The sequence below is a fragment of the Podarcis vaucheri genome (assembly GCF_965113315.1).
Source record: "Podarcis vaucheri genome assembly, chromosome: 2".
Classification (NCBI taxonomy): Eukaryota; Metazoa; Chordata; class Lepidosauria; order Squamata; family Lacertidae; genus Podarcis; species Podarcis vaucheri.
In genome coordinates this window covers 37,765,365-37,780,321 of record NC_138760.1, presented here as the reverse complement: position 1 = coordinate 37,780,321, position 14,957 = coordinate 37,765,365, and the positions used below count along the sequence as shown (strand labels likewise).

Below are 14,957 nucleotides of genomic sequence, written 5' to 3'. Positions count from 1 at the left end.
GGCAAGCCCGTCTGACATGCAAAGGCTTGCCTAGTGCTGACTCCGCCAACAGAGGGCAATGCTGACATGAGGGCTGATGTTTCTGCTTGTTTCGAAAGATAACAGGTGCACTTCTGTGAAAAATTAACCGATAATGATAAAACTGATTTATGTCTGCAGCACATGAGCACCTCGGCTATGTGGCACACAGTATGCCCAGAGTCATTTTCGGATTGTGCCTTTGCAGAGATGGAATCCATATAGTCAGACATAGGATTTTGGCAGAACTCTGGACGTCCGTAGGTTCCTTAGTGTCTTTCAGATTAAGTGAGTGATGGCCTGCTGAATAGCCACTGGTAGATGCCTCCAGTGTTGGGCGCCCTCTGCTGGTTGGTCTTGGCCAGGAAGTTTCCAAGGCCAATAGAATGCATACAAACACAACAGTAACTACATGCAAAGGTGTAGTTGTTAACCAGAGGTACCATTGTATAAAAACAAAAAACGCACAATTGGGTGATTTAAAACGGTCTCTACCATCCTGGTGTCCTACATCTGTTTTGGACCACAACTGCCATCATTCCACATCAGCTCTACTTCCCAGCAGTCTTTATTATTCCACATAATAAAAATTCCCGAAAGTATCTCAATCCTTGCTCAAAATCCAAAGCCATCTTGTATGCATCTTGGTGCTGTATACATTTGGGCTCTGCACAGAAGCATGGCACGGCCTGCATTTCACAGCCTTTTGGCCCCCACTGTTTAGAAAATTGAGTTTGGGTGTGTGTTTGTTTTTGGTGCTGTGTGATAGCTGCCAATTTAAGATGCCGCTTGATGCATCAATAATAACAACAACAACAACAACAACAACAACAACAATTTATACCCCACCCATTTGGCTGGGCTTCCTCAGCCACTTCTAACAGCTTCCAACAGAAAACTAAAATACAATAATCTATTAAACATTAAAAGCTTCCCTAAACAGGGCTGCCTTCAGATATCTTCTAAAAGTCTGGTAGTTGTTTTTCTCTTTGACATCTGGTGGGAGGGCGTTCCACAGGGTGGGTGCTACTACCGAGAAGGCCCTCTGCCTGGCTCCCTCTAACTTGGCTTCTCACAGTGAGGGAACCGCCAGAAGGCCCTCGGTGCTGGACCTCAGTGTCTGGGCAGAAGGATGGGGCTTTCACCACAACAACTTGTGCTAAATGCTACAGGGCTCTTTTATTCTTCATCTCTTACTGGATTAGATACAGAAATCTAATCGCACCTCTGCCACTGAGACTGCTGGGAAGAGCAAACACAGAGCAAGGGATGGCGGCAGAAAGGCTCCCAGTGTATGTGGAAGCAAAGAGCCTCTTCATGGTGCTTAAGAAAAGTGAGCGCTGGAGGGAGTTATCAAAAACCAAGAGGTGCCAGGATAAAGAATTCCTCCGATTATGTGCCGACCACAGAAGAAGATTGTGCAAAGCACGCTAGGAGGAGATAGCTCAGAGTCAAGGGGGGAAAAGGGGGAACTATTTGCAAAGCAAGAGCAGGTCTGCATCACCTGTCAGGAAATGACACACACCTTGTTGCCTAGTAACATAATGACCACATCCTTTTGGGCATATTCATGTATCTCTGTAAGCCAGGCCTGTAAGAGGGATGGGGGTTGGGGAAAGGGAAAGAGGGAGAAGAGAAAAAGTTTAGTGTGGTGTGTCATGTCATGAGGCAAAGCACTGTGTTCAATAAATAAGAGCTGGAGGGAAACGAGACATGGGACAATGGGAGTTCCATGGGGCCTTAACATTTGACACAATATCAACAGGCCACACACCCCTCATCACGGTCTATACAAAATAAAAAAAAACCCTTCCAGTAGCACCTTAAAAAGTAAAGGTAAAGGGACCCCTGACCATTAGGTCCAGTCGTGGCCGACTCTGGGGTAGCGGCACTCATCTCACTTTATTGGCCAAGGGAGCTGGCGTACGGCTTCTGGGTCATGTGGCCAGCATGACTAAGCTGCTTCTGGTGAACCAGAACAGAGCAGTGCACGGAAACGCCGTTTACCTTCCCGCCGGAGCGGTACCTATTTATCTACTTGCACTTTGACGTGCTTTCAAACTGTTAGGTTGGCATGAGCAGGGACTGAGCAACGGGAGCTCACCCCGTCGCAGGGATTCGAACCGTCGACCTTCTGATCGGCAAGTCCTAGGCTCTGTGGTTTAACCCACAGCGCCACCCGCATCCCAGTAGCACCTTAGAGATATCTACCTGAAGATATCTGAAGAAGTGTGTATGCACACGAAAGCTCATGCCAGTAACAAACCTAGTTGGTCTCTAAGGTGCTACTGGAAGGATTTTTTTTATTTTGTTTTGACTACAGCAGACCAACACGGCTACCTACCTGTAACTAGAACCATGGTCTAGAGTCTTTTAAGTGGCTGGACCACCATCATGATAAGTGGATTCAGGCTGCAATTCCATAATTGCTTACCTGGGAGTAAGCCCCATGAAACCCAGTGGGGCTTGCTTTTGATTAGACATGCATAGCTTGCACTGTTAAGCCTTTATTTTAGACAGATGTGTTGAGGGAGGAGGGCTTTGCTTAAAGGAGTGGGGCAAAGTAAGGTTGCCCTCAATGGCATTCCTTCATCCTAACCAATACATACAAGGGTAGTAAAGCCAATGCCATACTGTCCTATCTTACATTGTAAGACCAAGCTTGGATTTAGCCCCACTGGTGACTCCTAAGCCAAGGGGGAGGCATCTCTAGCTCACGGGCCCACCAAGGGTTCAAATTTGGCTTGCAAAGCAATTTCAAGCCACACAGACCTGTTCCACAGCTGTCATCATGTGGCTGCAATGCACAATCTGGAGCCTATTGTCCATTGGTAGGGGAAAGCAGGTAGAGGCAAAGCCTGCTGAGTTGGCTCCATGAATGAGCTCCATGCAGGGAAAACCCTAACGCACCTTATGCCTGGGCTGCATGCGGTGCTTTGAAGTCCCAAAACGGGGACTTCAAAGCACCCAATCACCTTCCGTAAGGCGATTTGACCCATGATGCTGGGATCTGATAAGGACCTGGCCCTTGGAGCCAAAAAGGTTCCCCACTCTCCTGCCTGAATCCCTATTCCCCACCTTCAAGCAACTCTAAGTATGTGTAACAGAAACAAATGCATATCTTTCCACTGCTTGCCCCACTATCCTTTCTCCTGTCCTCCTTCCTCAACTCCCCTATATAAAATTGAGACTGCAAGCTGCCCAATCAAGTTCCTAAAGAATTACCAGCTTTTCAACTGCAGCTATGCTTTGCTCAGCCCTTTGATGTGAAGGTGATAAAGTTTTATCTCCTCGCTGTGAAAAGCTCCTGTTGTTTTCTGCACATCAAACTGTGGGGCTGATACAAAAGCAGCCTAGTCTGGGATTTCCCTTTCCTTTTCTGGCTAGCTGGCAAACCTGAGCTCTTATCTTGTTGCTTTGATGAGCAGAGGAAGGTCTGGGCAAGTCGGGAGAAGCAAGGGCTGTGGGATCATCATACTTTAGATCACGTGGTTCAAATGCAGACGTTAAACACTCACCCGGATATTATCAAAGGACATTTTGCTGGTGATGTCATAGAGGAGGAGGAGTGCTGCAAGACAAAAAGAAAAACGTTTGTTTCCCTCCCCCCAAATGATCATGTTTTATTCCAAGTCAAACCACTGGTCCGTGTACCCCAGTATATTATATTCATTTTATAAATTTATACACCGCTTCATTGTAAAAAGGACCTCAAAGTGGTTCACAAAGAGACTCTGGGGACAGCGAACCTGCCACCCTCCAGAGGTTGTCAGGCTCCAGCTTCCATGAACCCGTCAGTGTAGCCAATCGGTCGGGTCTGATGGGGGCTGGACTCAAGGACAGTTTCCCCGCTCCTTTTTTATAATAATTTTTATTAGTTTTCAATTACAGTCCAATAATTGCCTCATTATAACAATGCCAAATGATAATACAATTACTAATACCAATCATTCATATACCAAACTATATAATTTAGGTGTGTCCCATCCCCTGCCCCGGTGTGCTAGAATTGATGGTTTGCTGATTTTCTTTAGTTCTGCGTTCCAAAAGCTTATTAATTTCTTTTTTAAAAAATAATTTTTATTGATTTTCTTTTCTCATAACAATTATTCAATATCATCATTTAACATCCATTTTCTGCTTTCCCTCCTCCCTGTTGACTACCCCCAACTTCCATTTCTGGTTTGTTACATCAAATGTTACATTCTGCTGTTTATCCAAAAGCTTATTAATTTCAATTACACTCCACTCAAGGTAACAATCCCTTATACAACAACTGCAATATGAACAACTTCCATTCGTATTGACACATTAAATGATTTACGAAACTACAACTGGGGCACTCAAACTAAATCCTTATTCTTCCTGTGTGTGGCAATTATTCTGTCCATCATGGACAGGGGAAATGGAGGTTCCCCACTCCTGGTATACTTTGATTGGCAGCGACTTGTCAAGGTTATCAGCCAGGGACACATTCCCAGCCTTGCTGCCTGCGATTCTTTTAATGGAAAATTACGGGGTCACATTTTACAGCCGAATTGCGAGCTGTGCCATAATAATAATAGCATGATTACTAGATTCTAGCAACAAAGAGCTGCTCTGCTAAGAATACCAGCTCCAATGCAAGACACCCAACTGGAGGACGTACCCTGTGCGTCTCTGTAGTAGGCATGAGTCACGCTTCGGAACCTCTCCTGGCCTGCCGTGTCCCAGATCTGCAACAAGGCAAAGTTGGTAAATCACGAGAAAGACCTTCATGACGTTGCATGAGCAGGAACCCCAATGCCAAGCGAGTGGCAGCGTAGCGGGAAAACACACATACACAAATGAAGCAAAACGATAAGGAATGGAACAGAAATTTTCCCAGGTAAGGTCTGGATGGGTCCTTGCAAGGAGAGGGTTCTGCTGGGTTCTATCGAGTGGAACCCTGCAGGGTTCTATGTCCTATAAAACCTGCATATAGGGCCAGATGTACACTCAGGTAAATGAATCAAAACCAAGAAATTAAACTGAGACAGTGATGAAATTGGATGGTATGTAATCTGACCAACCTGTGGCCAGAGGCTGTTGGATTGGAGCTTCCATCACCCACAACTATTTGCCATGCTCACTGGGGCTGATCGAGGGTTGTGGGGCCCACAGGTACTTGTTTTTAAAGTTGCGTTATATTTGTGGTCTCTGCTTCGGTCATGTTTTATACAATGTATTATTTAATATGACATTGTGATTTTCAATTGCAAAGAGAAACAGGGCTTTCCCCATGTGGTGCCCTGGCTGAGGGACGCCTTAGATGAATGCAATAAAAGGTCAGTGGGCAGAGAATAATATATCAGGAATCATTGGGTACCCAAACAACGACATAATGAGAATTCATAAAACAATAATACACATAAATGGCTAGCACGGAGGCTGAACTCCAGCAGGGACAAACACCAACCCACGTGCGTGCCGAAATCCCTCTACCTTACTTGGAAGAAGTTCAGGTGATACGCAACATCAGTGTAATTTCAAGAGACCTACCTGCAATTTCACCTTCACCCCATCCACGGTCACCACTTTGTTCTGAAAGAAAAAATAAAAATAAAAATAAAACCACACTAGTGTATAAAGCGGAATAAATGGCAGGAACTGGAAAGTCTGCTCTGCCTTTGCCTTTAGACACAGGAATCCTTACAGATGCACCTAATGGTCATCAGAAGGGGAGTTGCTCCAGGCTAGATACCAGTTTTCAAAAGTTTAAAAGACAGATAAATGTTTCACAGGAACAGACACAGTGACTCTAATCACTACACCACACTGACTCTCTGGCGGTTATTGCTTTGATTGGCTGGGAGGTTTGATCAGCAGGGTGAATCTTGCCACTAGCAGCGCCCCCATTGTTCAGTGCCCCATTGAATGACCTTGCTATGGTATAAGGCAACTGAGTTGCATTCTTCCCATTAAGCACAGGACCAACACTATGAAGAACAGGCTAACCGTCTCAGTCGTTACCATTATCCCAAGTCCACCAGTTGTCATTTCTTATAAACTTAGGAATGGGGAGCCTTTGCCCTTCCAGATACTTGGCCATGCTGGTTGAGGCTCATGGGATTTGTAGTCCAACAACATCCTGAAGGATACATGTTCCCCATCACACTTATAAACGTTAGGGAAGTGTAAAGGTAAAGGTAAAGGGACCCCTGACCATTAGGTCCAGTCGTGACCGACTCTGGGGTTGCGGCGCTCATCTTGCTTTATTGGCCGAGGGAGCCGGTGTTTGTCCGCAGACAGCTTCCGGGTCATGTGGCCAGCATGACTAAGCCACTTCTGGCGAACCAGAGCAGCGCATGGAAATGCCGTTTACCTTCCTGCCGGAGCGGTACCTATTTATCTACTTGCACTTTGACGTGCTTTCGAACTGCTAGGTTGGCAGGAGCAGGGACCGAGCAACAGGAGCTCACCCCGTAAGGGGATTCGAACTGCCGACCTTCTGATCGGCAAGCCCTAGGCTCAGTGGTTTAACCCACAGCGCCACCCGTGTCCCTAGGGAAGTGTAGAACAATGCATTAACCCCAACGCATTAACCCAGTTAATATCAATTGCTTCCATCAAACTACTGTTGGTGCTTATTTGTAACTACTGAGGATGGGAAGAATCTGCTAAAAAACAGTAGGATCATAGGAGAGTTGGAAGCTCTCTGAGGGATATTAGTCCAACCCCCTGCAATGCTGGAATCTCAACACAAGGTCCTCCATCCACTTTGAAACCACACTAGACTCTGCTTAGCAGTTTTATTGCCGCGCCACTAGTCATGCTGTGTGAAAAGTTTCTTGCAAATTTGATGGGTGGAATAAACTGGCATATGGCACATCCTAGAAGGGGCCATATAAACAGAAAGTCTCACATCCAGGCCACCTATTCTGGGGGAGAGGAATGCCCAGATTCCAGGTGCCTGATACCAACGCATTGAGATCTGGAGTCAGGAGGATACATTACTGTGCAATGGAAACAAGCCAGCGAGCAAATCTGATCAGTTTATCTGCAGATGGACGGCACATTTGCTCGCCTGCCACTGTCGCCTTAACTGAGGCTATGATCAGGAAACCGCTCTGCCGTTTGGTGTGGGAACCTTTCTACGCAGCTACCCCAGCTACATCGTTCCCAGTGGCCCTGGGTGAACCAGATCCACTCTGGCCCAGATGAGCAGCAGCCACTGAGAACAATGCAGTCCTGCACCGGAAAAGCTCGGTGAGAACATTCTCCGTAGTCACTGGAAATAATAGAAGCAAACCATTAGGGCTCAGCATGCTGCTTTAAGTGGTTCTCGAGTCCTGTAAGAGATGTTTGGTCACAAGGTATTCTCTGCTTTCTCTTTCTTGCATTAACAATGATCCATGATATAAGGCCACCCATAGATTCCCCTCTGCATTACCCGCATTAGGGTTACAAGGCAAATCTGGGGCTGACAATCATCTTCTAAAATACAGCTCCTTCTCTAAAACAGCATAGATCCAGACGCTTGCAGTCTTGCACTGCATATTATAGTCACGTGCTATTGGAAAGCAGCCATAGATTAGGTAGACTGGGCCTGACTTCATGTTATGGGGACTGATGCAACCCCAGCCTCATCCAAGCAGAAATTCACGGTGACATTTGCTAAACGAGTCTCACATTTCTTTTACCCAACGCTCCTGGAGAGTTGCATGGGAGTCCGCAACAGCCACACATCCTCCGTGACACAGATTTAGCCCCCAGAGGATGGCATGAAAAGACCCCCCCCCACTTAAGTGGAATCAGAACCCGAACATTGTTCGGGGCGTGAAGTAGCACCCAGACACCTTTCCAAATCACTGTCTCTTCTTTGGGCTCATCCACACTTCCGCTTGCTCCAGACGCAAAGGCAAAAACTGCTTGGACCCAAGTCTAGGAAGCACAGGAGCAAAAAAATGCTTAGACTCATGCTTTCTAGGCATGAGAGAAGTGGAAGTGTGAAGCCTTGCAAGGCCAACATTACGGATGACTCCGATATCTCATTCCTCATAATGCGTTTCACAAAATGTGGAGACGGGACATTGCTCAGTGGCCGAGCATCTGCCTTGCGTGCAGAAGGTCTTGGGTTCAATCCCCGACATCTCTCCCTGCCTGAACGCCCCCCCCCACAAGAGCAGCAGCCAATCACTGTAGACAAGACTGAGCTATATGGGCCAACCGTTTGATTCAGTACAGTCATACCTTTTGTTACATTTGCTTCAGGTTAAATCTTTTCAGGATGCGTCCAACAGTGACCCAGAAGTAACGGAATGGGTTACTTCCAGGTTTTGCCGCTCGCGCATGTGCAGATGCTCAAAATGATGTCACGCGCATACACAGAAGTGGCAAATTGCGATGCGCAGACAGGGGTTGCGTTCTGCTCAGGTTGCGAACGGGGCTCCGGAACGGGTCCTGTTCGCAAGCAGAGGTACCACTGTACAGTGATACCTCGGGTTACAAATGCTTTGGGTTACAAACGCTTCAGCTTACAGACTCTGCTAACCCAGAAATAGTACCTTGGGTTGAGAACTTTACCTGAGGATGAGAACAGAAATTGCGCGGCAACAGCGGGAAACCCCATTAGCTAAAGTGGTACCTCAGGTTGAGAACGGTTTCAGGTTAAGAACAGACCTCCAGAATGAATTAAGTTCTTAACTCGAGGTACCACTGTAGAAGGCACCTTTGTATGTTCTACGTTTCTATACCAAATTATGCATCCAAAGAATGCCGAGATAATACAAACCGATGATACCAATTCTGGGAGAAGTGAGAACGGTGAGAAACAGCACATCTAGCTAGTTCAGGCAACATTTCCACTCGGTACCTTTGTCTTCACAAAAACAGTAATTTTCTGAGGAATGGTAATGGGAAGCACCCCCCTGGTCATCATATGCATGGGCATAGCCAGGATTGATGTTGGTGGGTGCATGCTGCTGCCGCCACTGCCCAGGACTCCCTGCTGGGAGCCTGAGGGGCCCTGCCCTGCCTCTCTCCACCTGGCTTGGGGTGGGGCCTGACAGGGAGGGCTCCTTTAGATCCATTAGAGGCACCAGAACAAGGCACAGGAATCCTGTGCCATGTGGAATGGGACAAATGCACGGCTCGCTCATGCAGTATTTAGGCATGCCCTGTTCTCATCTCAAGACTGAGCTCCACATTGTGTTAATTGTGTGGCTTGCAGCCATGTGTCAGGGAATTTAAAGCAACAACATCATTTTGATTCTAGGTACAGGGGGCTCAACATTCCATTGGAACTGCAACATAGAGCAGGGGTCAGCAAACTTACCCTGCCTCAGGCTGGTGTCTCCAGCACCGATTGCACGGCGGGTCGGAGCGTGTGCCCATACATGTGCGCACATGCTATTTCTGGTGCAATTCCGGGTTGGATGAGGACCAGAAATAGATTGTGCGCATGTGCATGGGCCTCCTCCGACCTGGGTGTGCACAGGAAATAACGCTTGCACATGTGCAAATAAGGCTTGCACATGTGCAAATAAGGCTTGCACATGCACACAAGCTATTTCCAGTGCTCCTCTGACCCGTGCAGCGCAGTACCGGTAAGAGCGGGCGGAGGCAGTGGGTGATGGGGGTCGCCGCGGGCCGGATAAACAAGTCCCTCAGGCCTTATCCAGCCTGTGGGCCTTATTTTGGGGACCCCTGACATAGAGGGAACGGGGTGTTTCCTCCCCTGCTACTATCCTAGTGGAAATCCCCTCCCTGCTCTGCAGTTGGTCCTAATGGCAGCTATGCATTCCCATCACTACCAGCAGTGCTTATGGCAGAGGGGTGGCGGTAGCAATTTTAATTGGGATCACAGCTGAGGAGGAAAGGGTTAGAGAACCCCTCCCTGCATGCTACAACCCCAATCACATAAAATTACATTTTTTTAAAAAAAAAATAATCTATGCAATTAACACGATCTCAGTAGGGGCAGCCATTCCCTGCGCTGTAACAGAAGCATCTCTCTGTATTCGTTGGCAGCTGTAGTGCTCTCACCCGGAAGTCTATGCCGACAGTGGCTATGAAGGTCCCAGAGAGGAAGGCCCCGTCTTTGAACTGGATGAGGAAGCAGGTTTTCCCCACGCCTGAATCTCCAAGCAGCATCACCTACAACATGGGGTGCAAAAGCCCATTAATAGTGCAAGGGACAGCACGTACCTTCGGTGGGAGCTGGGAAGCCGATGGGAAAGAGGAGGAGTAGGAGGAAGAGCTGAGTGCTCTGAGGTCCAGGGCCTGGGCAGGGATGCCAAGCTCAAGCAAACACAAGAGCAAGCTGCTCTTTGCTGTTTCAAGAGTCAAATTCACTTCCTGGCTGACTGCTTGGCTCCTGGTGTTACATAACGGGGCCAATGCCCTATTGTTTTGAAGACCTATTTGAAGTTCCACTTAAATAAGCTTCCCCCCTGGATCGCTAGATGGTGGGGAAATCTAATCTAGCAAGCCAGGAGGTCAGCCAACAGCAGCAAAACAATCATAGGAAAAACTTAATCTCCACTCTTGTGTTAGCTCCCCCATCAGACTTCTCTGGGTCAGCCTCACAATGTTGACAGTGGCTATTCCTCAACATGGGACACATGCAACAGAATGCTGTCAGCTCCTTGAAACCTGTTTGCTTCCCTGCCTTAATGCTACTGCTATCCATTCTGAAGGAAATCAGCCCTGACTGCTCACTGGAAGGACAGATCCTGAAGCTGAGGCTCCAATACTTTGGCCACCTCATGAGAAGAGAAGACTCCCTGGAAAAGACCCTGAAGTTGGGAAAAATTGAGGGCACAAGGAGAAGGGGACAACAGAGGACGAGATGGTTGGATAGTGTTCTCAAAGCTACCAGCATGAGTTTGACCAAACTGCGGGAGGCAGTGGAAGACAGGAGTGCCTGGCGTGCTCTGGTCCATGGGGTCATGAAGAATCGGACACGACTAAACGACTAAACCACAACAACAAAGCTTGCAAGTGATGTTCTGGGGCTTTATGACCAAGCCATGGTCCCTCTGGGTTCACAGTAGGAGGCACTATGGCTCTAAAGTGTGGTGTAGTGGTTAAGAGCGGTAGTCATGTAATCTGGGAAACCGGGTTCGTGTCTCCGCTCCTCCACATGCAGCTGCTGGGTGACTTTGGGCCAGTCACACTTCTGTGAAGTCTCTCAGCCCCACTCACCTCACAGAGTGTTTGTTGTGGGGGAGGAAGGGAAAGGAGAATGTTAGCCGCTTTGAGACTCCTGAAGGGGAGTGAAAGGCGGGATATCAAATCCAAACTCTTCTTCTTCTTCTTCTTCTTCTAAATACCATCTGCTGGGAATGACAGGTGGGCAGAGTGCTTTTGCATTCAGTACTAACCTCTGAGCTTCTCACAAGTATCTGGTGGACCACTTTGAGAAGAGGATGTTGGGCTAGATGGACATTGCCCTGATTTAACAGGGATCTTCTCATGACCTCCCAAGAGGTCCTAAGAAGTCTTCATACCTTCCATGCTGTCTCAAGAACTGTGCATTGGGACGTGTAATCTTCTGCCTGTAGGTGAGCAATCTTGAGGGGCACCAAGCCCACAATTCTCTGGAGTTCCAGGCCTCTCTTGCACATTTGTAATCATCTCTTCTTTCTCAGGATGACTCGAAGGTTATAAACCCTCTTCCCTGACTGGTTGCCCTCATTTCCATGACTTCTACTACTATGAACAACCGATGGAGCTGTGCAGGGCCACATATTTAACTTTGGTTTTGAATGTTCTGTGTTTTTTTATTGCAGACAACAAGGCTGTGTGAGGCTTACCTCCATATAAACTGTCCATAGGACCAGTTTACCCAAGACATATCTGTGATTTCAAAGAAATTCCCTACTAGGGTCAGTGCTGCTGCTCCTACTACACTCCTAGGGTTTGTTCATTACCAAGCAAGTCGCCCCCCCCCAACCATCATGAGCAAATACAGTCTCTGTAAGCTCCAAGCCTTTGTAAACCCCTCAAGCAATCTGCAATGGCCCAGCTGGAAAATAACACCAGCATCTCAGGTCTTCTTTGGCTGGAGCCAGATTTGTCACTGATATATATGAGCAGGCTGTGATTAGGGTCTCAAGTCTGTTTACAGCAAATAGTCCCTTCGCTCTCTTCCCCTTTGTCTGTAGAATGTCCCCTAAAAGTCAGTGCGGCTATAAATGCACATAGGCTCCACCAGGGCTCACAGAGGCTCCACTATGGCTTGAGGATCTCCCAGATAAACACCTGAGAGGTACCATTACAGCACTTTACCCAGGTGATACGTGTCATGAGATAACTCTGTTTGATCTGGGACTCCCCCCTCCCCAGCCGCCTCACCCATGTTGCCAGATAGCTGAGCAAACACGCAAGCCAGCATACACTCCTCCTAAGCAAACAGACCTCAGCTTAGAAGTCCTGGTTTTGTTGGCAGCTCTGGGTCTGTGTTTTACACTGGGGAGAGGAAGGTGTTATCTGAGCTGTTTCTGTGAAATAAAGAGGAGTCTTCCTTGTGGCATCTTTAAAACTTATTTCCTGAGGGGGGTAGCTGGCTAGTCTGATGCAGCAGAAGCAAAAGAAGAAGAGGAGGAGGAGGAGAACAGAAAAAAGTATTGTCTCTCCTTAAAGACTAACAAATTTTATTATGGCATAATGGGTCGCAGTCCATGAAAACTTATGCTATAATAAAATCTGTTAGTTTTTAAAGTGACACAAAACTCTCTGTTGTTAAAGACTAATAGTGCTAATATCATCATCATCACTTTTCTTCCACAGGGTTCAAAGAGGCATACAAAGTTCTCCTCCTTCCTGTTTCATCCTCTCAACAACCTTGCGAAGTAAGCCAGCCAGCCTTTCTCAACCTGTGGGTCCCCAGATGTTGTTGAACTACAACTCCCATCGCTGCAGCTAGCAAGGCCAGAGCTCAGGGGTGATGGGAGTTGTAGTCCAACAACATATGGGGACCTACAGGTTGAGAACTGCTGAGCTAGACTGAGAGACAGTGGCTGGCCCAAGGTTTCCCACTTTCACGTCTGAATGGGGATCTGAACCCGGATTTTCCCAGGTCCTACTGAACCCTATCGTAAGCTTTCATGGACTACAGCCCAGTTTTCATCCAGTGGTCTCTAGACCACAGGAATTTCTGTTGCAATAAACCTTTCGTTAAAAAAAAAAAGACTTCCTTTCTTGTGTTCCCAATGTAACAGACTAACAAGAGATGCACCCCCCAACCTACCCCGGAATGTGTCCTTTGAAAAATGTCGATCAGCAAGTGCTCATCTCCCTATAAAGAATGGTTCTGCCCGTCTACTCTGAGATAACAGCAATCTCTTTTCTGTCACTAGGGGACAAACCTACGATCAGATATGTCAGCAGCCCTTGCAGGAAAAGCAAACAATGAGGTCAAGACTTTTGAAGTGTCTTCAGAGCTGCTCCTATTCCAAATGGATACAGCCCCGTTCCCCAAGGCACAGATTTCCACCATGAGTAGGAGGCACGCTTCACATTCACACATTGCAGAATCTATGAGGATGACTTGTCCATGGGGGAGCCAAACCCCTGGGGAGTCAAAGAGGGAAAACCACCCGAAAGGTTTGAGGTCACTAGCGTGTGGGTTGGTGTGGCTCAGTGCGAACCAGAGGGTTTTGAGGAAGTTCAGAGGTTGCCTGAAGTAGAAGCCAGGAAATGGCAAGAGGCAATGCAGAAGGAAATGAGCTCAATGGAATCTCTAAGTGTGTTCTCCATCACAACGCTACCAATAGGCAAGTACGCCACAAGCAGCCGCTGGGTTTACAGTCTTAAACCCACAGCAACTGGAGAACCACAGTACAAGGCTCGACCGGTAGCCAGAGGGTTCTTGCAGCCAACATATCAGCACACACGGTGTTTTACTCTGCTACAGTCCGGAGAAGCTGAGAGGCAGCAGACGTGTACCGGACCTCATATACTCCACAAAACCCCTTCCGTTTTTAATGCTTATTGGAAGGAGGCAAGTCCCAGAGCACCAACTTGTGCAGAGAAGGGTGTAAGCAGGGAGTTGGGTTGGGTGCTGCCATCATTTTGCTGTCTCTGTAACACAGGGGTCACCAGTTTGGTGCCTGTGGGCATATATGTGCTTGCAGAGGCCTTTCCTGGTACCCACAGTGCCCCCCCCCGCCATTAGACTAGAAAGAAGCAATAGGTTGTGGTGCATGTCTGGTTGAGGTGTGTGGTTCTTCAGCTTGCAAATGTGCAAAGACTTGTAGAAGGTCACGGGCGATGGGAATATAGTGCGAGTGTTGGGGTTTGCATTGTCAGACATCTGCCAGGGCCTGTGGCCGACCTCCAGGGATCCTTGACTTTGCTTCTACTCCTCTGTGCCACTGGAGAGCTGCCCTCTCCAAGCAAGTGAGCAGCAACAAGAGCAAGTCACTGGCCATGAGAAGTGATCACACAGAATCAAAGAACTGCAGAGTTGGGACTGTGTGGATCCCTGGAGAAGCCCAGCCAGATGGGCGGGGTACTAGCCCAACCCCTGCGACCCAGGATTATTATTATTTTGCCCAAGCTGGGGTTCAAACACACAACCCTGAGATTAAGAGTCGCATGCTCTACAGACTGAGCTATCCCATGAACTGGCCCTTTGCATGGCTCCCACTACTGGTGGGACTGGTGGGACAGGAGACAGGGCAACAGTGAGACTAAGGAGACAGCTGGCAGGTAGTGCCTTGACTGGGAGTAAGAAGGCAGCCAGGCAGGTGGAGAGCAGGTGGGAATGACCCCCGCATTCAAAAGAGCTCCAGCTTACTAGAGGCTCACCCAAATCCCCAGATGACAGAAGACCTGGGCCTTGCCAGGCTTTCAAGGCAGGCTATTCATCAGCCTTCCAATGCTACCGTTTTTCATAATGAGAGTGGCTTGTCGGTGGCATCCTGTGAAGGTGAAAAGACAGAACTTCCATCCCCCCTGTTACGCTTTTCATG

At 47.9% G+C, this 14,957-nt stretch overlaps 1 protein-coding gene and 1 long non-coding RNA gene across 4 annotated transcripts in view; one reads left to right on the top strand and one right to left on the bottom strand.

Moving 5' to 3' along the window:
- The window catches only part of LOC309525736, a 227,262-nt gene that overhangs the window by 121,815 nt on the left and 90,490 nt on the right, over window positions 1-14,957 (top strand). The window lies entirely within an intron of this gene.
- Window positions 1-14,957, bottom strand: part of RAB37 (RAB37, member RAS oncogene family) — a 65,991-nt gene that overhangs the window by 3,540 nt on the left and 47,494 nt on the right. For 2 of the 3 annotated variants that reach the window (XM_082211161.1, XM_082211160.1), the window contains 5 exons: window positions 10,024-10,134; window positions 5,539-5,580; window positions 4,667-4,733; window positions 3,537-3,589; window positions 1,544-1,609 (listed from right to left, as the gene is read on the bottom strand). In XM_082211161.1, coding sequence (XP_082067287.1) covers window positions 1,544-1,609; window positions 3,537-3,589; window positions 4,667-4,733; window positions 5,539-5,580; window positions 10,024-10,134 — 339 coding nt within the window. The remainder of the gene's footprint in view (window positions 1-1,543; window positions 1,610-3,536; window positions 3,590-4,666; window positions 4,734-5,538; window positions 5,581-10,023; window positions 10,135-14,957) is intronic. The other variant, XM_082211159.1, reaches the window with a different exon arrangement.